This window comes from Acinonyx jubatus, chromosome B4 (genome assembly GCF_027475565.1).
Source record: "Acinonyx jubatus isolate Ajub_Pintada_27869175 chromosome B4, VMU_Ajub_asm_v1.0, whole genome shotgun sequence".
NCBI lineage: Eukaryota > Metazoa > Chordata > Mammalia > Carnivora > Felidae > Acinonyx > Acinonyx jubatus.
The window spans coordinates 137,822,783-137,847,499 of NC_069387.1; the positions used below are offsets into that span (position 1 = coordinate 137,822,783).

A 24,717-nucleotide genomic window follows, 5' to 3' on the forward strand; every position below is an offset into this window, starting at 1 on the left:
GGTGGCCGACCCGCACGGGGGCCTCGTGCCTGCACGCTTCTTCCAGCGGGAGCCGCGTGTCCCCCTTCCGGGCGAGGCCACGGCGCTGCGTTTGCAGGGCCCTGACCGAGGCCCAGGCCCACGACCCCACGCGTGCCTGGGGCTCTGGGTCACGTCCCGCAGCCAGCACCGAGGCGTCTTGCCCTGGGCCCCCACCTCCAGGCCGGCCAGCCTGCTGCGTCCGAGCCTTCGTGTCACAGCCGCTTCTGAAAGAACCGTCAGTCTTTTGCTCGAGTTCCTCGTTTTCCAGGGGCCGTGACCCTTGGACCTCCTTGCGTGACGTGACAGCAAGGCAGCACTTGCTTTCCTGGGACGGGGACAAGACGTGGCCCCTTCCAGGCCCCTGCGGGGGCCACGGGGGCCTGTGGGACAGCGACCCGTGGAGTTTCCCGAGGGGAGGGCAGGGCAGCAGGGTTCAGGGGGACACAGAGACAGGCGCACTGAGCCCAGAAACAGGTATCCGCTGGAGAAGCCTGTTGCCTGCCTTCCTGGGAAGGGTGAGCGGGACGGGCTTCTGGGAACCTTCCGGTAACAGTTCCGTGAAGGGCCCTTGTTCCATCGTGTGACTTAAGTCCAGTCCAGAGATGTGGCCCTTGCCCGGCTCAGAGCTCTGGGCGCTGAGGGCTCCTCGGGGGAGCAAGTTTGCTGTGCCGAGAGGGGACCAGCCATGGCTCCAGAGTGTCCAGGACCTGCCAGCCTGGCCTCCTTCCTGTGGGCACAGTGAGGGTCCTGAGATGGTCAGCGCCCACCCCCCCCCATCAGCCCCACATGGGCCACACCAAGCAGGAGAGGGCAGAGCCGCTGGAAGATGGAGATCCTGGGTCTGGAGAAAATTCTCCGGGAACCGCTGGGGTCCTTGGTTTCATGGACCTGTGGTGGTTCCCCCCATTACAGTGGGGACCCCAAATCCCTGCACTCCACGTCTGCACCTCCACAGATGCCCGCAGGCTGCTGCCTTACAGTTCTGCTCCCAGCCAGAAAGGGCCACAGACAGAATGCCCCATGCCCTCCATCACCACCTGCCGACCTTCCTTGTGGAATGCAGGACGAGGTCAGAGGAGGGGAGGGGCTGGAAGTCTAGAGCCCTGGTCTTGACTGCACCCAGGCTGTGCGTGCTGTGGAGTCAGCAGAGCACAGGAGGGAGGCGTCCCTGAGGGGTGGGTTCATTGGCCCTTACCAGCAGGCATGATCCCATCCAAGGACCCATCTCTGACCACTGGGGGGAAGGAAAGCAAGTTCAGGGGTTCACAGCATTCAGCACACCAAAGGTTGGGGTGGACAGATGGACAGGTGGGTGGACAATGGATGGATGGGTGGGTGGATTGGATGGTAGGTGGATGGACCAATGGATGGATGGATAGATTAATGGATGATGGATGGATGGATGGATGGATGGATGGATAGATGCATGAGGGGCTAGGTGGGTGAATAGATGGGTAGATGGATGGGTAGTTGCATATTTGGATGGTGGATGGGTGAGTGGATGGATGGATGGATGGCTGGGTGGAAAGATGGGTGGTAGGTGGATGGACCGATGGATGGATGGATAGATTAATGGATGATGGATGGATGCATGGATGGATGGATGGATGGATAGATGCATGAGGGGCTAGGTGGGTGGGTAGGTTGGTGAATAGATGGGTAGATGGATGGGTAGTTGCATATTTGGATGGTGGATGGGTGAGTGGATGGATGGATGGATGGCTGGGTGGAAAGATGGGTGGTAGGTGGGTGGACCAATGGATGGATGGATAGATTAATGGATGATGGATGGATGGATGGATGGATGCATGAGGGGCTAGGTGGGTGGGTAGGTTGGTGAATAGATGGGTAGATGGATGGGTAGTTGCATATTTGGATGGCGGATGGGTGAGTAGATGGATGGATGGCTGGGTGGAAAGATGTATGGGTGGGTGCATGGATAGATGGGTGGGTGGATGGATGGATGGATGACTGGGTGGAAAGATGGGTGGTAGGTGGATGGACCAATGGATGGATGGATGGATTAATGGATGATGGATGGATGGACAGATAGATGCATGAGGGGCTGGGTGGGTAGGTAGGTGAATAGATGGGTAGATGGATGGGTAGTTGCATATTTGGATGGCGGATGGGTGAGTGGATGGATGGATGGATGGCTGGGTGGAAAGATGGGTGGTAGGTGGATGGACCGATGGATGGATGGATAGATTAATGGATGATGGATGGATGGATGGATGGATGGATAGATGCATGAGGGGCTAGGTGGGTGAATAGATGGGTAGATGGATGGGTAGTTGCATATTTGGATGGTGGATGGGTGAGTGGATGGATGGATGGATGGATGGGTGGAAAGATGGATGGGTGGGTGGATAGATGGATATGTAGGTGGAGGGATAGACAGAGGATGGCTTCCTGAATATTCTATGGGCTCCACAGTGAATGAGACCTCTGTGAATAGGACTGAGTCTGAGTCCTGGCAGGGCACTGGCTTCCCCAAGGAAGCAGCGTTGTCCTCAGTCCCTCCCTGCCGTGATCCCCGTCTCCCCTGTTCAGGCAGGACCCACCTCCGCGTTGTTTCCACCTCTGCTTGTTCCCCAGAGCCTGACACCCACAGCACACGCAGCCACCCGCTGGCCTATGTGAAGGGATGTCCCAGCCCTGAAGGAAGGAAGGGGGCTGTCCCCTCGTGGTTCAGCTCCCCCAACAGGATCCCTTCTGCTTCCCGGAGCCAGAGGGGGAGACGCTTTCCTCTCCGCACCCTGAAATTAAAACCCGGCTGCCTCTCTTGTCCTGCCCGTTAAGTAGCTCCTGTCAACTTGTGGGAGTTTGCCCAAGAAAAAAATGATTGCAGTGGCCTTTTTTCCCCTCTACTTACATTTCTTAATCCTAATGAAATAATGAAGCAGCTAGCACGTGACAACTGTGTTTCTTTCCCTCCTTCTGCCCCTCAATCTAATTTGATTACCCACGTTTGGAGTGTCTTCCACTGGTGTGGCTCAGTGCGCATCACAAAGCAAGCCTTCCCGTTCCTGTGCCGCAGGATAGTCCTAGGCAGCTAATGAATCACGCTAATCAGAGGACCATCTTGAAAATTAATACATTCTCCTGTAACTATTTAAAGAAAAAATAATTATTGAGACTGTTCGCGCTAGATTATGCTGTCTCGAAATCGTAGAAAGAAAATTTTGTCTAATTTTAAGATGTGATCTCGGGTTTGCCGAATTTTTCTTCCCCTGAGCGATGGAAGGGGCCCGCGCCGGGCAGCCCTGGGGGGCGGGGAGGGCACGTGCCCTTTGCTTCCTGCCTTCTGGGCCTCGGGCTGCGGAGGGCCAGCCTCAGGCGTGTCCGGTCCCTGCTTCCCTCGCAGACCGTGGCCGTGAGCAAGCCCGCTCCACCCCCGGCTGTGGGGCGGGGGAGCCCCCGGCCTGCCTTCTTAGCATATGGGGTTAAAGGGAGATTCTCAGCCTCACCTGCTCCTGGGAAACAGTGCATCCTGGTGTCCGAAGCGGGTGTGGACGCGCCCCAGCACCGTGCACTGGCTGCTGTGGGCCCTTCCCGCCCCCGTCCCCAGCATCCGTCCCACGACCTGACGCTCACGCGACCTGGGGCTCACAGGCGCTCAACTGCAGACGGGAGGCACAAGGCTGGGGGACTCGCGGGGGATGCTCTCCACCTCTGTCCGCCTCTGGCTGGGGGGGGGGGGGGGGGGCGTTAGCGCATTGCCCTCCTGGTCCAGGGTTGGGGCGACCCTGCCTGGCCAGGCCTCCTTGGCCCGCCTGCCCTCCTGCACCCTCAGGGTCTCAGGGTTCAGGAGAGTTCAGTTAGCCCAGCGGAGAGGGCCAAGCCCCCGATGACTTTTACGAAAACGCGAGCAAGCCGTCCGCACAGAGACTCGACGGTAACATGGGGGTGTGCGTGTTGCTCCGTCAGCTGCCTTTGTGTCTGGGTTGCTTTGCTCAACGAAGGCCGAGCTGGTTCAATGCACTGGCTCTTGCCTTGGAACCCAGGTCACCCCTGCGGCCCCGAGGGGTACGTCGGAGTCTCCCGGGCGGGGCTTTAGAAATGCGGACGCCCGGCCTGTCCCGGCCACTCTCCGGGACTCCCCCCGGTGCCCCGGGCTGCTTTGGTCTGACTGGGGGCCACTGTCCTTCCTGCCTGCTCCGCGCCTCCCTCTGTTCCAATCCCAGCACCTCCGAGCCTCTAGCTAGACGCTTCCCTTGGCCGCTGTCAGGGTGCTCTCTGCCCTGGGATGCGGGTTCTCCAGGAGGTGGGCCGGGGCGCAGGGATGCTCGTGGGGAGTCAGACGCTCCTGATGATGTGCCGTCTGTCAGAAGGGGAGCCTCCCCAAAGCACGGGAATTTCGCCCGCACTCCGCCTGCAGCTAGATGCTGCCTTCTCCGCATCTCCTGGCCGGGGCTCACCCGCTGGGGAGCTGTCCCTCCCCTGCCCTCCTCATGGCACCGTGGATACATCCCAGCGCCTGCCCTCGGGCTGGCGGGCCAGGGAAGCTGCCGGAGCAAGCCCCCTTCTCTCTGACGAGGTGGGGGCTCCTAGCCAGGGCTGCAGGGTGTGGTCCTCCCTCCTCTCCACCCCCTCCTGTTCAGGAAATGGGCCTGGGCAGGCTGACTCCCTGACCAGGTGCTGGCTGAACGTGCCGTAACCCCAGGAGAGCCCACCTAGAATAGGCACCACATTCCAGAAAGTGCCGCCTGAGGGTCCGCGTGGGGTTCGGCAAGCCTCAGGGGGACCTGGCTAATGGACTCTGAGCCCTCAGGCCCTTGCTCAGCTCCCTGCATGGCCTGGAGGACCATGGCCCTTCTAAGACACTGGCGGGACCTGCCCCGGGGCCCTGGTCACCCAGTGTACTGCCCCCGCCCCAGTGGCGGCCTCTGCCCCCCTGGCCTCTGTAGCCGCCTGAGTACACAGAGCTCCCTGTGTCTCTGCGATGCTTCAAGCTCACAGCAGTGACCACACACTTGCCCCGGGGCTTCAGGTCCCCTTTCTCTGCCTGTAGCGCCCTGTCTCCCTCTTCGCTGTGGCCAGTTCACTCCTTTAATCTCACCTCTTCCAGGAAGCCCTCCCGGCTGGCCCAGGGCCTGCTCTGAGCCCCCACTGCCCTGTGGACACCCCATGGCCAGCGCTTTCTCTGGTGTAGGATGTTCTTAGACTACTGGCTCTATGCTCCTAAGGACAGGCCCGTGTCCCTGAGGCGGGAGACACTGGGTTCAGCCTGAGTGAGCGTTCATGGCCCTCTTTGCCCAGAAGGCAGAGCCCCTGCTTGAGCTCAGGGGTCCCGGAGGCCGAGCTGCGCCCACTGCTATCCCACTTGCTCCTGATGGGTTTATCTGAGGCCGGAGCCCATGGGCCTTCCGCCTCGTCTGAGGAGCCCGGGGAACATCCAGCAGCACCTGCCTGTGAGTGACGAGGCCAGGCGTCACAGATGTTTTGCAGGGGCGCTGGCTGCGAGCTCTCCGTCTCCCTCCTGTAACCAAGACGACCCAGAGCATCTCAGGGACTCGGGCCAGGCCCCACCCCCCAGACGAGGCAGAACCCTGAGTGTCGGCTCCCCGGCCACACGCCGGGACCCCCAGGCCGCGGAGGTCCAGCTCCTGCTGGCTCGTGAGTTAGCGCTGGGGCCGGCTTTGCCTTTGTGAGCAGGGAGCGTGCTTCCTGCTGTGGCCCCTTGAGGATCCAGCGGGACGGGGTCTGTGGGACACCTTTGCAAACTAGTTGATGGAGGTCTGTGCCCGTCTTGAGTGAGGGGTGGGGGTGGGGGCTGGTGCAGCAGTGAGGGCACATGGGCAGGCGACTCATACCGACTCACCTGCTGTCAGCCCCCTCGATGTAAATGATGGGCACGCTGGTGAGGGCACGAATCCCAGACCAGGAGGATGACTGCACAGGTCACAGAAGATTCTAGAAGGCTAAGAGAGGGAGAGCAAGGCTCTGTGTGAGAGTTTGTGCATGATCCCTCCCTGACCCCTTCTGGCACCTCCCGATTTTCTCCCTTGTCCCCTGGCGTGGTGGCCGCCCTTCTGCTGGCTCGGTTCTGTGTGATGGTGACAGCCAGCTCCCGTCACCCAGCACCACGTGGACCCCCATCGGTGCACTGCCCGTGTGCCACAGTGAGCCCATCCGCCGTCACCTGGACTGGGCACTCTGTAAAGGACTTAGGATTGCTGGGTGTGGCCACATCCCCTGTCCCTTCTCTGACTCAGCCCAGCAAGACCTCCCCCGTGGGGCGCATGGGACGCCGGGCCCCGTGCCTCTCTGCCCTGGGCCGGGCTGGAGCCCACATGCTGCCAGGCGGGCCTTGCGCTGGGAGCCGGACCAGGGATGGGCCCTGGACCTGGGCACAGCTTGCAAGCTCCCCTCCCTCCCACTCCCCTTGTCCCCCCTCAGCCACAGCCTGACACTGGGGCAGAGGCCAGGGGGCGAAATTAATCCTCTCCGTTGTGGTGCCATCGGCCTGGCTCACTGCAAACCAGCACTGCAGACGCGCGGCTGTTGCGACGGCTGGACGCTGAGGGGGGCCGATGAGCGCATGGGGGCTTTGGTGATGGACAGACGGATCGACAGGCAGACAGACAGATGGGTAGACCAGTCCATCAATAGATAGGTAGGCATGTAAGTGCCCATAGACAGATCAGTAGACAGGTAAGTCGAGGTAAATAGATGGGTTGATCGATAGATACGTGATGGACAGAGTAGATAGGATAGATGATAGGTAACAGGTAGAGAGATGTGGATGTCTCCCTTTTTCAAGTTCATTTATTCATGTTGAGAAATTGAGAAAACACAAGTGGGGGAGGGGCAGAGAGAGGGAGAGAGAGGATTCCCAAGCAGGCTCCAGGCTCCGAGCTGTCAGCACAGGGCCCGACGTGGGGCTCAAACCCACGGACCGTGAGATCATGACCTGAGCGGACGCTGGATGCTTCACTGCCTGTGCCACCCCGGTGCCCCTGGGTGTATCTCCCTCTTCACTGGCTTCCATGGTGGAGACCATTGTGAGGGTCTGCAGGTGTCTGGGGGGGGGGGGGGGCAGTTCCCAGGCAGGTGGGGATCAGGAGCCACCCTGAGCCCACGGTGCAACCTGAAGCTCCCTCGGGGGTCGGATGCTCCCAGATCATCTGGTGACCCACCACAGTGGGAGACCCGGGGCCCCAGACCCTCATTCACAACCCCTGCCAGATGCTTCCTGCCGTGGGGACGGCACAGGGCTGGGACAAGGCGCCACTCAGGCCGTGCAGCCTGGGTGCTGATAGGGTGGGAGGGAGGCGCACGCCCTCTGCCTCCCAGAGTCTCTGGCCCCTCATAGCCCTGGGTCCACAGAGGGCAGGGGCCGCCGTCCCTCGCGTGTGACTCTCAGAACGGCGTCTGCTCCCGTGCACTTAGCTGCACGAACTTCCACCCCAGGTCGGCTTATTGGTGGGACGTGTTTCTTCAGGCTGCCCTGGGACCCCACTCCCGTCTACACTCGCACGCCGAGCGCAGGGGTGACTTCGGGCCGGAGCTCCCGTGGGAAAGACAGGCGTCCTCGGAGCTGTGCAGGGGCCGCGTTCAGGGCGGAATCCATTCCGTGAGCAGCCTGGCGGGATGCACCCAGGGCCATGGAAATGCCCAGACCCTCGATCCCATAATTCCACTCCTAGAAATTTGTCTTGAGAAAATAATTCGAAAGAAGGGAAGACGGGTGTGTTTGTAGCAGCGTTAAGCTGGAGGCACAAGCAGCCGAAGTGCCATCGGAACGGGGTGCTGAACCGCGGCAGCGCCGGGCAGAGGAGGGGGACGGAGGAGCGGCCGGGAGCTCTGACTGCGTCCGGTGTGGGGAAGGGGAGAGAGACGCAGAGTGAGACCCGGGGGCCAAGAGCCTGGTCTCTTCCTGAGGCCTGTCCCCCGCCCCCGGCTGGGCCGGGCTGTCCCTTGCTGGCATCCACTCTGCCCGATTCCGTTTGCTCCACCTCCACCCGCTCACCGTCCCTGACTCCACCTTGCTGTGTCTGGCAGGTGGCAAGGGAGCCCCGCTGTGGCGGCCCCACTAGACACAGGCCCGCGGGACTGCCCCAGACGCGGTCCTTCTCGGACAAGCCTCCCTTCCTCCTCCCGCCGTGCCCTTGCCTCCAGGCTCCTGCCCAAGGGCCACGTGGATCCAGAGAGCACGGGGCTCTGCTCAGGCTGCCTCAGCCCAGCTCCCCGCGGGGTCACTTGGCAGCCGTGGGACCCTGGCACGTTTCCTGACCCCCCCCCCCGAGCTTCCGTGTCCCCCTCTGTGATGTAACGATGAGGAAGTCGGGCCTTCCTGGGGGTGATCCCAGCGGTTGTAACACTCACCGCGCACGGACGTCCCTGTGAGGACCCGCGAGGCATCCCCGTGTCCTTGGGCCTCATGCCTGTCCCCAGCAGCCGGTGGTGGCGTTCCCCAAGGGCCGGGTGGCCCCGCTCCTTCCCCCGCTGCATGCTCACCTGCTGTGTTTGGGCACTGACGTTTCAAAGCAGAATTTCTGGAGCACAGAAGGTGCTTCTGGGGCTGAGAGCAAATGGGTTTCTCCCTTAAGCTCGGGGGCATCTCTGAGGATACTCTGCTTGTTTGCATCATCCTGAGCCCCGTGTGGCTGACCCCACAGGGGGCGCGGGCAGGAGACCTGGAGCCCACCAGGGGGGTCTGGATGTACAGACTCCTCTCCACAAGGCCCCCGGCCCTCCACGGGCCAGGCTGCACCTCGCTGTGCCCCCCAGACCCTGCACACATGTCCCCGTGTCCAGTCCCCTGTCTTTATACCACCCTTGCCCTGTCCTTCAGGGCAGTGCTCACCTGACTCCTCTGCCCCTGGCACCAGGCTGCCCAGGGAGGGCCAGCTGAAAGTGGGCTTTTGGGGGGGGGGCCTTAAGCCACCCAGGGCACCCTCTGACCTTCCAGCCCCATGGGCCCCCCTGCCAGGAGGGGCCTTAACGCACTGCCCCGTGGAGCAGAGCAGTGGGGAGCCCAGGGCACTCCTCCCTTCCAGAACGTTCGCTACAGGGATCCTGTCTCAGTTAAGACCTCGCGGTCTACATCAGCTCTCCCTACGGTAGATTTTTCTGGAACCCTGGGATGTCCCACTTACGTTTGGCTCCTGTGGGTCAGTGTGTGTGTGTACCTGTAATCAGTACGTGTGCCTGTGTATTAAGCATCAGCTGCCCCTTTCCCGGTGTGTGATCTGACCCCAGCGGGACAAGGGGGGTGTACCCTTCTGGGTCAGACCTGCCGGGGAGGGTCACCCCCCCACCTCGGTCGGACAGGGTCTGTCTGGGATCCCGTCGGAGGATGTGGCTGGAGCTCTCCTGTAGCCCCACTGGCTTTGTTCTGGATGATTCATTTTTCCGAGCTGTCGAGTAAAGTAAGCAGATACATATGTTAATGGGAACGAAGAAACGGTTTATTCTAAAGGGAGCCGTGCGGTTTGTGAGCAGCGAAGAGCCTGGCGTTGAGCGCGGCGGTGCGGTCTCCACGGTCCCCAGGCAAATTAGCACGTCTGTCCCCGTCCATCTGTCCAGGCCGGAGCCGGGAGCGTGCTCGCCGCGGGGCCTGCTGTCCACACCTGCCACCGTCGGCCAGACTCGGGTCCCTCGGGGTCATATCTTTGTCTCCTCTGGTTCGGGGGTGGGCGAGGGGCCTGGCGGGGCTGCTGTCGTTCACGGGGATTGAGCCGAAGCGTATTGGTGCCAGAAAACGAGGAGGGAGCCTCCGCGTCCTTCCCGCCAGGCGGGGTGTAGCTGGCCCCGGACTTCCCTCGTCACATGCGGCTCAGGTCCTGGACCAGAACGTTCAGACCCCACAGACAGGGACGCACACACACGTGCACACACATGTGCACATCACACCCGTGTGCGCGCACACAAATGCACGGCTGCACGGCTCAACTCACATGTGCACACATGGTCAGCAGCTTGACCACCATAGGAAGTGCCGTGGCTCTGGTGAGGAGGTTCCACTGGGGTCCACTCTGACCCTCAGCCCCGCCTCCTGAGGACCCCTGATGGGTAGGAATGAAGGCAGTGAGGAGTGAAATCTGGGTGTATAAACCCAGTCCCGGGCCGGTGTCGCCAGGGAGGCGAGGCGAGCGGGCACGGGGTTGCCACGCAGGGTCCACGCCTGCCCAGACTCTATGTCTCTGAGCATCTGTGACCACCTGAGCCAGGTGGGCCGGGAGCCTTCCTGTCCTGTGTCTTCATCCCTCCATCCCTCGTCCCCTCGCCCCCCGGGGACCTCAGCAGAGCACTGAGGGGTCCCGCACAGTCCCGGGTCTGGGGTCATCAGAAGCCCTCCCACGGCCCACCACAGGGACAGCAGGGAGCGGCCGGGCCATCCCCGGGGGGGAGAGGCGGAAGGCGGAGGGGTGGCGGAGAAGGGTTTCCAGGAGAGGGGGTGGCTGTGCAGACGGAGGGAGACCTGGGGGGCAGGAGAGGCAGGGGGGCAGGACATCAGGGGAAACACGGGTAGGACTTACACTGCCTGAGCATGGGGGGGGGGGGATGGGGATGGGGCCCAGAAGAGTCTGGGCCTGGGTACCTGCAGCGCCCCTCACCCTGGCCCCCTGGGGGGCTTCAGGAGTGGTGATGGTGGGGTGGGGGCGCCTTCGGAGGATGGCGTGCACCTGGTAGCAGAGGGGGGAGCAGGAGAGGGGAACTCCCAGGCCTCAGTATTCCTGTCTGTGAAAGGGGCCCGTGCTCCCTCCTGAAGGAGGGTTCTGAGGCTTAATGAGGTCATAAATCCGAGTTTTCCCTCATCAGCGAGGGGTCCATGATGGCGTTTCCTCGTCTTCTGCTCCTCACGGGGCCTCACCTTACGTGCTTGTCCAGACGATGCCACTTCTAGAGAAGTCGTAGGCCAGAGAGCCAGGTGGCCGCCCTTGAAGCGGGTGGCTCGGGCTCTCTGTGGCCTGCAGCGTGTGTGGTTTGTCCCGGTCCGTGAGCGTGTCCCCTGTGTCTCGCGGTCGTCTTCCCAGGTTCAGAGCCGCGGCCCGGACGGGGGGGGGGGGGGGGGGGGGGCGGTGTTCCTGCTCCCGGTGGGGCCGCGGCCCAGGAGCGGGGCACGGAGCGAGTGCTCGGGGAGTCTTACTGAGTAAATAAAAGCCTCCTGGGTCTTCCCAAGAAGAACGCGCTTCGGGAGACGAAGTCTGTGGCTCTTTTGAGGATCCGTGAGAAATTACTCGTGTAAGGCACCATTACCCTCCCGGATTGTAAATGAACTCAGCAAACAGCCTGGCGTCCTGCTTGTTATTAGGTCCAAGAGAGCTTTGAGCCTGATCACCTGGGACCTCAGCTCCCGGCCCAGCCGCCGTGGCGGATCTTCACGGGGGGGGGGGGGGGTCCCCAGGCGGGGGCAGCTGAGACCCCTGCTGGCGGGCTGTGCCCACTTGTCTTCCTGGGGCAAGAAAGTCCTGCCCGGCTCCGGTCTCGTGCTAATTCCTCCCTGTAACACGAATGTTCTGATCGAGGACTCCGCGGGAGGGGTGGAAGTGAGGGGGGCACTCTGTGAGCTCAGGGGTGCACAGGCACCCCCAGAGGTGTGAGCTCCGGGCCCCAGTGCCGGCTGCATGTGGGGTGTGAGGGCGTCGAGGGCGGCCTGGCAGGCCAGATGCTGGCCTGGACTCGGGAGCCAGGAGAGAGGGTGGCCTGGGAGGTGGAGGGGACATGTGATCGGGCCCAGGGCAGAAGGTTCTGGAGGCAGGACAGAGATAAGGAGGCCAGGATTCAGGCAGCGGGGTGCTGGCCGTTCACGGGCTTTATGGGCCAAGGAGGCAAGTCTGCACTTCGGTCTTGGGGTCACCTGGAGTTACTGGGGACACTCGAACCAGCAGCCGACACGTCAGAAGTCGGGTTTTGTGACGGCTCGCTCTTCTGTGTGTCTGGGCATTTCCTCAGTGTTTGCTGAGCACCTGCCCGGGTGGGCACGCACAGGTGCTCGTGTGCACCCCACCCCCGCGCCCACCTGCCTCTGGGCGAGACCAGTTATCCAATGGAACACACTCGACACAGCGGGGGCCCCGTGCTGGCCCAGACGCTTCCTTACTGCTCCCCATTTAAGCTGCTCGCTGGCACGTCAGGGGCCACAGCTGTTGGCCCAGCATTTGCAAGGCGTCTGGGTGAGCTGGGACATCAGTGCCTCACGCCGGCTCCAAGGTCAGGCCCTGGGGATGCGGTCTGTACGGTGAGGACACAGGCTTACCTTCTGTTGCCATTGGGACACACGAGGCGGGAGCGTCAGGCCCTGGCCAGAACCTGGACGTCCCTCCAGAGCATCAAGCGTCAGGCACGGCGTGTTTTCTGTTGATCGATTTGGAGACACTGACTAGGAGCCGAATCGAAAGGCTCGAGGAGTCCAGGTGGTGGCAGGGCTGAGACTCGAACCCGGGCCTCCTGCCTCCCAGTCCTGCTCACCACCCACCACGAGCCCTGAGGCCCCCCAGGCTGGGGAGGACACACGGCCCTCGCCGGCTGAGTCAGGGCGGGCAGGAGGTCCTGGCTGGCTGCCCCCCTGCCGCGGGCTCCACTGCGGGGCCTGGGGGTGCTGACTGGGCCCCCCTCTGCAGCCGCATAACCATCTCTGCCTGCAGCGGGGTTTTCCACCGACGGGAGGAAGCCGGGTGGGTTTGTGCCGACACAGCTCTGCAGCCTTCCCGCATCAGCTGTCCTCCAGGGAGGCTGGAGGCTGTGAAGAATGAGATGTAGGAGCCCCTGTGTCCACATCCTCAGCGACGGGGTTGAGATTCCTCACCAGTCTCCGCTCATGCTGCACCGTCCCGCTGTGTGTTTGAAGGGCTGTCCTTTCCCCGGAAGGTAGTCTCTCCCTCGTCTCTTCTCAGAAGTGTCCCCGCTGCCCCCTGTCCGGCCCCGTCACTCTGTGGCTCTCCTGACCCGTCTTCAGCTCCATTCACCATTGGCCCAAACGCCGTCTGGGCAAATTGACCGTCCGGCAAATTCCCCGCCTGTAGCACTGTGGCCCCCGCCTGCGGGCCCTACGCTGTGGCCTTTCTCCCCAGTGCCCGGCCTCTCTCCCCGGACCAGGGCCACCCGCCCCACCATGGCCTCGCTGCCCCTCTGGCCCTCTGATGCCCGTCCAGCTGTGTCCCGAGCAGCCTGCCACACGCTGCCCATGGCTGCAGCGGGCTGAAGCAGCAGGGGCCTGAGGCAGAGCCCGCGTCCCTGGGATGTCCGCGTGGAGGGCAGTCTGGAGCGGGGCCAGGAGCCACTCGGGGCCCCAGCCTGAGGCTCCCAGCGCTCGCTGCCGGGGGAGGGGCAGGCACCCAGCCAGCAGCAGGTGCACAGAGCCGCCCCGGGGTGCGTGTGGGCAGGTGCAAGCATGTTCACAGGGGGCGAGACCAGCTGGTGAGAGGAGGTGCGAGTGCTGGGTGCCTGGGGGCGTCTCTGGGGACCCATGCGAGGTGGGGACGGGCCGAGGGAGGGTCAGTGGCACCCCCCACGGCCGAGTAGACGCCCCATCAGAGGCTCCATTTTGGCCCCCAGCCCCAGTCTGGAAAAGCCTGCATTCCCGGGCCCAGGGACAGGCCAGGGGACGTGCCAATGACGCCTGATGAGACGGGGGCCCAGCTGCCCACGCGGCTGAGGCCCCCGACTGTCAGCCACTGGGGGCACCATCAGCCCCTGGCGGGTGCCCTCCCCGGCACCAGAGCTGCCTCAGCGTCACCGACACCGTGACGTGTGGCACGAAAGGTCCCTGTGTCCCTGGGACACGGTGGCCAGAGCTTTGCCTGCCACCGCCTCCAGCAGGAAGTGGGCTCGGGCCGGCTGAGCTGAGCTCTGCAGCGAACAGAAGGCGTGTGCTCAGCAGCAGCTGGCCAGTGCCCTCCGCGGGGCCGGCCCCCAGCACACCCGGCCGCCACGCTGCGTGGGGGACGGGTGACCGTCAGCCGCTTGATGCGTCCGCTCGTGTGTGTGCGCACGCACTCGTGGACGCACAGACGGGTGCGTGCTGTTTGCCCGTGTTCGTGCGTTTAAGAGTCTGTGTGCATTTGCGTGACTGCCGTGTTCCCGTGCGTGTGAACAGGAGCACATGTGAGCAGGCGGGGACATCTGTGATCGGCCGTGTGGACGCAGTGAGGGGGGCTGCGTGTTCCCCACTTTCAGAGCTGCGTGTGTGACGGGAAGGAGTGGAGGGGTGGGGTCCGCGGCCTCCAGGCTGCTTCCATAAAGGTGAACGGAGCCCAGGAGGAGCCCGGGGTCACACTGCAGTGACGTGGCCTCGGCTGAGGGCCTGGCAAGGGAAGGGGAGCTGCTGTGAGGCTAACGGGAGTGTCCTGAGGTCCTCAGGGTGCACACAAGGCTGGGGCCCCTCCCCCAGCATCTGTCCACGGCCGCCAGCCCCAGTGGCTGCAGGGGGTCGACCGTGAGGGATGTGTGTCAGTGAGCGCCCCGACAGGCTGAGCCCTGTGTGGGCCCCTGCTCCTCCTCCGGCACCGTGCTCCCCTGGGAGGACCGGGCCTGAGGGTGGACAAACGCTGCTGCTGAGGCCCCGCAGCCGGCACACGGCAGTGCAGCATGGAACCCAGGCCCCTCTGCCGGCCCCGCCAGCTCGGGTGTCTGGCCGTGTCCCAGGGTGTCCCGCACCCTGGGCAGCACAGCCCCAGCCGGGACCGGCCCTCAGCACTGTCTGTGCAGCCCCCTCCTGGATGACGCAGTCCCCCGCCTGCGTGGCCTTCTTGCCTGCAGAACCTCGTCGTCCTCTCGCCGCCGAAGGGGACGTCGTCCCCGAGACACCTTGTTCTCGCTCTCAGACCCTCGGTCAGGCGTTGGGGCGGCCCAGGCCTCCCCGGTGGCAGAGCCTCGGTGGCCGCGTTCCCTGGGTGCGGCTCAGGGAGACAGATGGGGAGCGCGGATGCGGATTCCCTTTGATCCACACTTAAGCCCCTTCCTCGCCGATCCTCACCGCTGATCCCAGAGAAGCTTCCCCGACACTTGTCGGGATCCTCGCCCAGACGCCACGCAGGGGATTTCCGGGGATTGGGCCGGGCGTGTGCCTCAATCCGTAGCCGCTCCGCGGGCTTAGGGTGTCCGTCTCCTGGCTTCCAACAGGGCTTTGGGGCCATCTTTTGCCGTGACAAAATGGTGCATCCGGGACAGGACGTCGTGGTGGGGCCCTGGCAGGAATGATGAGTGGAGGAGGAGGGAGGCCTGGAGCAAGGTGGGGGGGGGCGGTACACTGGGCAAAGCGCTGGCTCCCGCGTGGCCGGGCCCGGGAGGGGCTCCCGCCTGCACCCAGCGTCTCCCCCAAGGGTCCGGCCCAGGACGGCGGCCGCTCCTTGCAGAGACGTTCCTGGGGACGCTGCGAATGGAGTCCTGTGCGTCCCCACCCTGCCCTGGGGAGCCGCACTGGTTCTCAGCTGCAGTGTCTTCCGTGCTGATTTTCCAGCTGAATGAGAAGTGTGTCTGAGGGGTGAGTGTCCCTCGTGTCACAGGCTGCTGTGACAAAATGCCACCCCCAGGGCAGCTTCAGCAGCAAATGTTTGGGGGCCGGGATTTGAGGCAAGGGCACCAGTGGCTCAGGTTCCAGCAAGAGGCCTCCTCTGGCTTCTCACGTGTCCTCGTGGGCTGGGTGCCGAGGGACAGCGGGGACTCGGTGTCTGCTCTCACACGGGCACCAGTCCTATGGGACCGGGACCCCACCCTCGTGACCTCCTGTCACCCGACTTCCGTAAGAGCACGGTGCCCGAGGGCCCACACGTTGGGGGTTAGAGGGTCAGGGCTTCACCTTGCGACTTAGCGGGGTGCAGTCCCGTCCGTGGCCTGGCCTGGAAAGGAGCGCGTCTCAGGGTGACCACCTAGTGCATCCTCTGGACGGCCCCAGGTCCCGACCCGGCCTGTCTCCTGGCCCCGCTGGCCTCCTCCCACCGCCCCCGAGGGGACAGGCACACCGGCACAGGGCAGATGCACAAACACGCGCCTGTGCTCGCTCGGCCTGGACCCCCGTGTGCGTCCTCCGGCAGGGGGGCGGGAGCTGGGGCCGAGGCTGTGGTTGGAAGCATGCGTCTGGCCCGCTGGGGGCATCCGGTCTGAACATGCAGACTCTGCACGGGGGACCCTCCGATTTGCGCAGATTCCCTTCCTGTAAAAGTGCGGTCAGCCGGCCGTACGTGCCTCTGGAAGGACGCGCACTGTGTCCTAACTTGGAAAGCAGCCACAGGCCCGCAGCCACAAAATGATGGGGTGCCTGCAGCAAGGGAGAAACGTGGCTCTTTTCTGCCTGGAAGCGGTTGGTTCGGGCTTTATGGTCGCCGCGTCGCTCCGGGCTCAGCGGCCACCTGGGGTCTACCCACCCTGTCGCTTGCCTGCACCCCAGGTGATGACAGGGGCTCAGGTCAGCCCCCTGCTTTTGGAGGAGGGCCAGGGAGGGGTCGTGGTCACTGTGAGACCCGCCATGGATCGGTCCGATGGCAGCACTGGCCCACCTCCTGAGGACCCCGCTCGCAGCGCCGACCCCCGGCCCCTGCGTCCCCATCCTTCACCCGGCCCGCGTGTGCCACACCGGAGGGACATCGGTGCTGCTTTTTTTTTTTTTTTTTTAATTTTTTTTTCAACGTTTTTTATTTATTTTTGGGACAGAGAGAGACAGAGCATGAACGGGGGAGGGGCAGAGAGAGAGGGAGACACAGAATCGGAAACAGGCTCCAGGCTCCGTGCCATCAGCCCAGAGCCCGACGCGGGGCTCGAACTCCCGGACCGCGAGATCGTGACCTGGCTGAAGTCGGACGCTTAACTGACTGCGCCACCCAGGCGCCCCAAGTGCTGCTTTTAAGGAGAGAACAGACTTGTCCACTTCAGGACGAGGCCGTGGCTGCTCCCTGAAACTGTCCTCAACACCCCATTACCACTTACTGGGGGCTGGGGGCTGGGGGCAGGGCCGGGCCTGGGGAGCAGCACTGAACGGGGTCCGGGGCAGCAGTGGCCAGCCGCCCCGCGTGACCCGGGCGCCGCACACCAGACCTTCGGCCCCCGTGGCCGGCACCCAGGGTGGGGTCAGGGTGCGGGCACTGCCCCAGCTGAGCCACGCTGACCGCCCTCCTGTCTCCCGCAGCTCGAATCATCAAGACAAAGCAGTGGTGCGACATGCTCCCGTGTCTGGAGGGTGAAGGCTGTGACCTGCTGATCAACCGGTCAGGCTGGACGTGCACGCAGCCCGGAGGGCGGATAAAGACCACCACGGTGCGTACGCGGCCCTGCTCGCTCTGGGACGCAGGGAGGGCGGCGGGCCCCGGGCGCTGGGTCCTCGAGGGGAGGTGGCCCCACACCGGCGATGACGGGGGCAGTCGGCTTCCTGGTGTGGAGAGGCCACGCCTGCCTCCACGCCTGCCTCGTTCTCTGGGCTCCAATCAGTCGGTCCCTGGGCTGTCCCCGCCCCCTCGGGCCGTCTCGGAGAGCGTGACAGAACCACTCAGGAGGTAGCTGAGGGCCCACGCGCAACCGGTGGTTGGTGATGTTGTCTCGTTTCTGGGGCAGGGGCATGCTCGAAGCTCCAGGGGAAGGGGTTGGGGCCCCCCAGAGGGGGGCGAAGGCTCTTGAAAGAGCAGGATTGACTGGGGAGGGGTGGTGACCTGAATGTCTGTTCCCGCCCTGGGCACCGCAGAGTGGCCACTCGGCAGAGGCCCCAACAAACCCCCGAGGCGCCCCCTGTCCTTCCCCAGCACCCCCCTGTCTACTGAGGGGGCACACCGCGGACCCTCCTTTCCAGGTGCTGCTACCAGCCCTGTCCCCATGGCTGCTGTTCCTTGGGGGTGGGGGTGGGAGGGGCAGGAGGGGAGGGGAGGGGGTCCTGGGACTCCTCGCTGAGGTCCCTTTTCCAAGGGAGTTCCTCGAGGCCCGTGCAGCGACGGCCCAGGCCACGGGAGTCGGCGCCCGTGTCCTCTGGTTCTGGCCCTGGGGCTCTGCAGGCCGAGGCCCACACGGCAATGACCTCTGCTGCCTGCTGGCCCGTTCTCGCCCCAATCCCGCCATTCCTCGTAAGCTCCGCCGAGAAACTGAGGCCTGGAGTAGGTTGTGATCTGGCTGTGACTCCCGCCTCGGGAACGTTGAGTCAGGGAGGTCTGGGGTCCCTGGGGAAGCGTCTGAAAGCCCCACGGGGGTCCGGGCCTCCTCCCGGGATTGCTGTGGGAGCCACAGCCCTCAGGAGTGGGGCCAGAGGAACACCCGCGGCCTCTGGGTGCAGCCCATATGCTCCAGCCCCTCGGGGGCACGGTCTGAGCAGCGGCTGCCTGTTGGTGGGAGTTAGGCCGTTCTCCCTTGGTGGCAGCGTGGGCCGGGCGGGGGGCACTGGCCACATGCGGCCCTCAGCTGAGATAGTCACTTGTTCACCCACGATAAACACGGGAACGGCCACCCTGTCCTCATGCCCATCAGATGTGCAGGGACCCGTCACCTGCCTGGCGGCTCCGAGGGAGCCCAGGGGAGCTTCTGACGTGTGGCCACCAGCTCCAGGGGCTCATTATTCTAGGGTCCCCGTCTGTGTGCCGTTCCCAAACGGGGGAGACCTGGGGACATGCAGACCCTAGCTGGTCAGGGCCACTGTCCTCCATCCGTGGGTACCGAGGGGTCAGTGTGATAAAGCCAGAGGGCGGGGGTCTTCCCAGGTGTCTCCAGACAGAGCTCCGGCTCTCACGGCAAGGCTGGGCTGCGGTGACCCGTTTGCAAAGCTTTCCGAAAAGGTTACTTGAGCTCTTGACCCAAACACCGTACAATTGGAGGCGTAGTCCGGGTTTCAAGGTTGGATCACGATTCTCTTATAGATGCTCAGTTAGCCCTGTGGGGTCTCCCCTTCCATCACGATGGTTTTCCCGTGAGATGGGCTCTGAGGGACCTCGTGATGGCTTGGCCAGGTGACAGCCAATTCCAACTCAGTGGCTAGAGCGTGTCTGGAGCGGTGCCCCTCCCCCCACCACGTCTCACCTCACGCCTCCGTGTTCCCTTCTCTGTGCCCACCCACCTGTGAGTGGCCCTCACGCGGGGCCCCCGTACGCGGGTGCGATACGTTAATGACTCCAGCTCCTGGGGAGAGACCCCGGGCGCGTGCTGGTGTTTGCGTGTCCTAGAGCGTGGCTCCTCAGAGGGCAGCTTGCTCCCCATTAGTGGGTCATGAAGTTAATTTCCTGGATCATGACCAGCATTTAAAAGAAGTTAGAAGAAATAGAGTAAAACGAGAGAGTCCTGCGTCGTGAGGGTGAATGCCGCGTAGCGAAAAGCCCACGCACGGGGTCACCAGGGAGATGGGGTCGTCACGGCAGGACACGGCGAGGTGTGGTGGCCCGGCGGCCTCGGGGCGCTCCCACGTCTGTGTGGCCCCAGGCTCCGCTTCTCGCTCCGCTGGCCGGTGGACGTTGGCCTGCACCAGGAACGTGACCCGGGAAGATGCGCCCTCCCCCATGTCAGGCGCTGAGGCCATGAACTGCATGTGTCATCAGGTGCTCGTCCGCGCACTGGTGCTCCGTCCCCCGAACCAGATAGAAACCCACGTTCCCGGTCAGCCATTAGGAGCCACACTTGAGTTCTGTGCGGAGCGAGCACCCGGTAGGGGGAAGTGTCTGTCCCGTTCTGCTCAGGAACTGGGACTTCGTGGAAACTCGCTTCCCCCGAAACCACACTTCCCAGGAGCCGGCTCTGAGACGAGGCCCGGCAGCCGCAGCCTGAGCTCGTCCGTGCCCAGAGGTGGACATCCTGCCTGGCTGTTCAGGACTGCAGGCAGTCAGGGGGTCACAGTGTCCTGGCATCTCGGCTAGACCCTGGGAGGGGATGCCCGGTGGCCCAGCCTGGCCTGCCGACCGGTCCCCGAGCTCAGCGCTTACTACGGACCAATTCACACGGCAGACGAGCGCCAGGGCGGGGGTGGGGTTGGCTGTCATTGATTCCTGTTGGGTCCTGCCTGTTAACACCCCCACGGTGCTGAGTGTCTTTCCACAGAGCCCTCGTCCGGGCCGAGCAAGCTAGCATGGGACGGGGTGGGGGCCACTGTCCCTTCTACTGCCCATCTGTACCATCCTGAGGATGATGTGTTGTCCAGATGGCCCGCTTGGCCAGGAGCTCCCGCCTCAGCCTCCTGCAAGCTTGGGGCCCCACACCCTAGACCCTCCCACCCTGGACCACCCCACCCTGGACCCCACAACCTAACCCCCCACCCTGGACCCCCACACCCTGGACCCCCACACCCTAGACACCCCCCACCCTGGACCCCCACACCCTAGACCCCCACACTCTCAACCCTCCACCCTGGACCCTCACACTGTAAAATCTCCACACCCTGGAACCCCGCACCCTGGACCCCCATACCCTGGACCCCCACATCCTAGATCTCACACCCTAGACCCCACACCCTAGACCCCCATATCCTGGACCCCACACACTAGACCCCCACACACTCTCCACACACTTGCACTGAGAATCTTACAAGGACCAAGAACCTAGCAAATGATCTGGGCCCCCCGTTAAAAAAAAAAACAAACAAAAACACACGTGCTGCTCATGTTGCCATCTGGACACCCGTATAAAGTGACAGGGACAAGAGAAGGAGAAAGGCACAGGGGGAAGGAGAGGAGACAGCAGGAGGCACCGTGCAGGCAGGCCCTCCCGCCTGGCCCCACGGCAGACGGCCCCAGGGGGTTCGTGCCAGGGTGGGGCCCATGTCTGGTGCGTCTCCAGGTGGGGGAGCTTCCTGAAGACCCAGGTCCTGAGAAGCACAGGCCCCCTCAGCTCCCGGAGCACTGTCTCTCTGGAGGACCCCTCCACCGTGAGTCCCCTGCGCACCCCCACAAGTGACCGCGGCCACAGCTCATTCTCACTGGGCTCTGGGGGCCGGAAGTCAGATGTCGAGGCGAGGCTCCTCCAGAGGAGAGGAGGGAGGGTCTGTCGGCCTCAGGCCGGGTCTGGGGCTCCGTCGTCACGTGGCCGTGTGCCTGCGGGAGCCAGTGGTTCCCTCGAGAACGCTCGGCCGTCACGTCCAGGCCCGTCCCAGGTTAAGGATGGTTCTGTCTCACGAGCTTTATTTATTACACCTAAGATGACTCCATTTCCAAAAATGTCACTTCCCGAGGGTCAGTGGGCATGAATTTTGGGTGGGACGAGGGTCCCATCCCATCCCGTCCGCTAACTTAAACCAGCCCAAGGTGGGTCGCCGTGGCGTGGGGCCCGAGGACCCTTCTGGGAAGCCCAGCCTCTGCCCGTTGGGTCTGTAGGCCACGCTGGAGGACGTGGGGGAAAGCAAAGGGCCAGTGCTCGAGCAGGGAGCACAGAGGACGCAAACCACAGGCTGGAGGCACAGGCGCCCGGAAGGCCGTGGAGCCAGTGGCCACGCAGAGAAGCTGGCGGGGGGCCCGCGGGAGCAGGGGGTGGGAAGGCGGCAGGAGGAGGGCACGCCCGTGGGGCCACATGTCCCCGACCTCTTCCCTTCCTCCCCCAGGTGGGGTCCCTGAGCCCCCGGGCGGGGGAGGAGGGTGCGATGGCCCCACATCCACCGTGCTCCCCTGTAAGGGGCCCCCGCCGACCTCTCTCGACACAGGGGTGAGCTGTCACCCCCATGCTCTCGCGCCCCAGATTTGTGACAAGAGTCACGGTGGATTTAAGACGCTGAGTTGGACACCAGGGAGATAAAAGGCATTTTGGGGGGATTACGTGTATAGGTTTTATGAGGACGGAAGTATAAAATATGTATAAAATGCACACGTGAGCACATGTGCACCTGTGGTTACACACGCATGCGCATTTGTGTGCACATACACCTGCACGAGTGTGTGTGTGCAGAGCAGATTTTGTTAGCCTGCTGGTGGAAGGACGGAGCCCCAGAAAGTCGTAGTGTCGATTGTTGACGAGAAGTAGGAAAAACAGAGACCAGTTCAGGAGGTCCGAAGAACACAGGGTCCAAAAACGGAAAGAAACGGAGGAGAGATTATCAAAGAAATACGTAAGAAAAGAAATCCCCAGAGCTCAGAGGTGCAGGTTGCGGAGGGAGGGGTGAGTCAGCGCGGGGCCGCGGGCCGGCCCAAAGCCGGAGGGGAAAGGGGTACGTACGGACTCGGATGCGGCCGCTGCTGTCCTGCCCGGTCGCTCGAAGCCAGACCTGAGCAGCACACGTCTTCCCGATTTCCAGGACGCAGCTCCCGACCTGGGGTTCCGGGACTGGAGGAATGTTCCTGGGTGCGGGAGAGAGCGCCTCTAGCCGGTGGGGCCCCTCCGTGCACCCCCTGCGGTGGGAATAAAGTCCTCCATCTGCGAAGAGGAGGACCGAGCAGGACGAGCCCCGGGGGAGCCTCCGGCACAGCCCGCTGCAGCCGTGGGGCCCCCAAGCTTTGGGCTGGTCTAGCGTTTCTCTCCCACGGGAGAGCTTTATTTATTACGTATCTCGTGAGCCCGTTATTTGTGAGGCACTGCGGGTCCGGGAAGTCCCGGTGGGCATGAGCCCTGCCCCCACGGAGCCCCAGGAGGGTCCTCAGGTGACTCCCCGGGGAGGCGACGGCTGTCTGAAGTGGGCAGAGACGGTTGGAGGAGAGCGGTCCACACGGGCACCTGCGGCCTGCTCCCAAGACAGCCTGGCTTCTTAGGAGCTGAGGGGGCCCAGTCGTCTCCAAGGGTGAGGCAGGGCCCCAGGGGACATGGAAGATGCCGGAGAGTCCCTTCTGTGTGCGCCGGGGGCACAGGGACAACTTCAGGAGGGCTTTGTCTTTGTGAGGCCAGCTGGGGCCACGGGCTCGAGGTCACTCTGTCTGGGAGAGGGTTGCAGATGGACTCTGTGGTCCCAGCTGCAGAGGAGGGGACCCACTGGGTCTGCGGTGTTAGAGAGGGGACACGGTGGCGGCCGTGGTGGGAAGGGCAGGTGTCAGGGTGGACTCGTGTTTCCGTCCTGGTGACTCCTGTAGGCATCCAGGACCACCCCCCAGCCCACACACTAGGCGCTAGGCCGTCCGAAGTCAGCGTGGCAGCCCCCGGGGTCCGGGGTCCGTGGCCGGGGTGGGGGGGTTGGAGGCCCCCAGCGGGGAGGGTGGCGGGTGCGGTCGTGGAGGGAAGTCCACAGGCGTCCACCACAGAGCGGCCGACCTGTGTGTGGTGCGTCTGCTCCCCCTTCTCTGCGAGGGGTCCCCTGGTCCCTCCCAGCCCCCCCAGGCCCACGGGTCAGTAGGAATTCCCGCAGCCTTTCCGACCTTGGGGTTTGTGTGCGCCCAGCTTTCTGTCCCCTGTGAGGCCTCCTTCCGTCCCTCCGTGCTCAGGGCGACCCGGGGCTCCTTTGCTCCTGAGTTCCAGGACTTCCGGGAACGTGGACGCAGTCTATCACTTCCTGCAATCGCTGTGCCCCCAGCCTGGCTCTCCCGGCCGCTGAAGGCCCGCTCGCCTGTCTGGCCGTCCACCTGCCGCACCGGCCGGCATGTCCTGAGCACTCCCGGTGCCCGGTCCGGGCCAGCCCGTGCTGCGCGTGGAAACTGCAGGTTCTGGCCCCACCGGGAGGGGACGCGCTGCTCGTCCCTTTCGTGGGCCCCGGGCCTTCAGGGCTCTCCAGACGTGCCTGCCAGCCGTGAGCCCCTACAGGTGGGATCATCCTGACAGCTTCCAGGAGCTCAGTGCCTCGTGGAGGTGTTTGGGGGCCTCTGGTTTGTCTCTGATCTTGAATGAGCCATCCCAGCAATTAGAAGCTTTTATTACAGAGCGGGGTCTCAGCTGCTGTTCTGCTGCTCATTCTGAAAACCAATAAAAGAAAAATGACTCTGGGCCCCGAGCGAGGCAGCGCGGGGCTTTATTGGCCGGAGGCCACAACTGGCTGGCTTGTGGCAGGTCTTTCCTTGTCTGCTTTGGGGGAGGGAGACAGTGGTCCCTGCGGATCTGCGGGGGTTTCCATCAGTCCCCCCGGCAGGTGTCCCAGGCCCCCAGCCGAGTGCCCCTGGCTCTGTGCGTCGAGGCCCTTCCCGGCGTGCCCAGCCTCTGCAGGCAAGCTCATTTGCCACGTTCCCCTCCCAGGGCACCTGTCCGTGTAGACAGGGCTCCCTCCTGTACACATTGCCCCAGGTCGGCCTGTTTCAGAGAAATACACCCTGGGAACCCTGTGAGCAGCCCCGGGTGCGGGGTGCATGGGATCCTGGGAAGGCGCCTGGAACAGACCGTGGTGTCAGCGGGGAACCTGGCCCTGTGTTGATCCAGGTTGGGCCGTGTCTCCCCTCGGCCCCTGCCCCAGGATTTGGGGGGCAGGTGGGGAGACCGCAGCGGGCCCTCAGGAAGCGGGCCTCCGGGTGGGACGGTGCAGGTCAGCAGGGCACGGGGTCAGAGAGCAGGCGCAGAAGACGAGGCTGGGGCCCCAGGAGGCTCCTCATCAGAGCGCAGGATGGGACGAGGGCCCCGCGGGATCATCCCCGGTCCAGCCTGTGCCGTGTCCGCCGTGGCGGGTTCCCGAGGAGGGAATTAGCGGCCGCCCGCGCCACTTGTAGAGCGCTATTACGCATCTTGGCGCGAGGACGAGACGGGTAATGGATGTGCCTCTAACGGACAAACAGGATTTTCAGCTGGAGAGTTTCTGTTGGGATCCGTGCGGTGGGGGCATGTGGCGGAGCCCCTCACGCCCCGCACGCGCCCGCGAGGATGTGCTTTCTGGCGTCTGTTCAGGGCTCTCCTCTCCCGCGGCCGATGCCGGGCGGAGCTTTGGCTGAGAAACCGTGCACGGTGGCCTGTGGCTCAGGGCCT

General features: G+C 63.8%; 1 protein-coding gene across 2 annotated transcripts in view; it reads left to right on the plus strand.

The window, feature by feature from the left end:
* Positions 1 to 24,717, plus strand: part of TAFA5 (TAFA chemokine like family member 5) — a 188,769-nt gene that overhangs the window by 135,894 nt on the left and 28,158 nt on the right. For both annotated transcript variants that reach the window (XM_053199537.1, XM_027070413.2), the window contains exon 3: positions 17,093 to 17,220. In XM_053199537.1, coding sequence (XP_053055512.1) covers positions 17,093 to 17,220 — 128 coding nt within the window. The remainder of the gene's footprint in view (positions 1 to 17,092; positions 17,221 to 24,717) is intronic.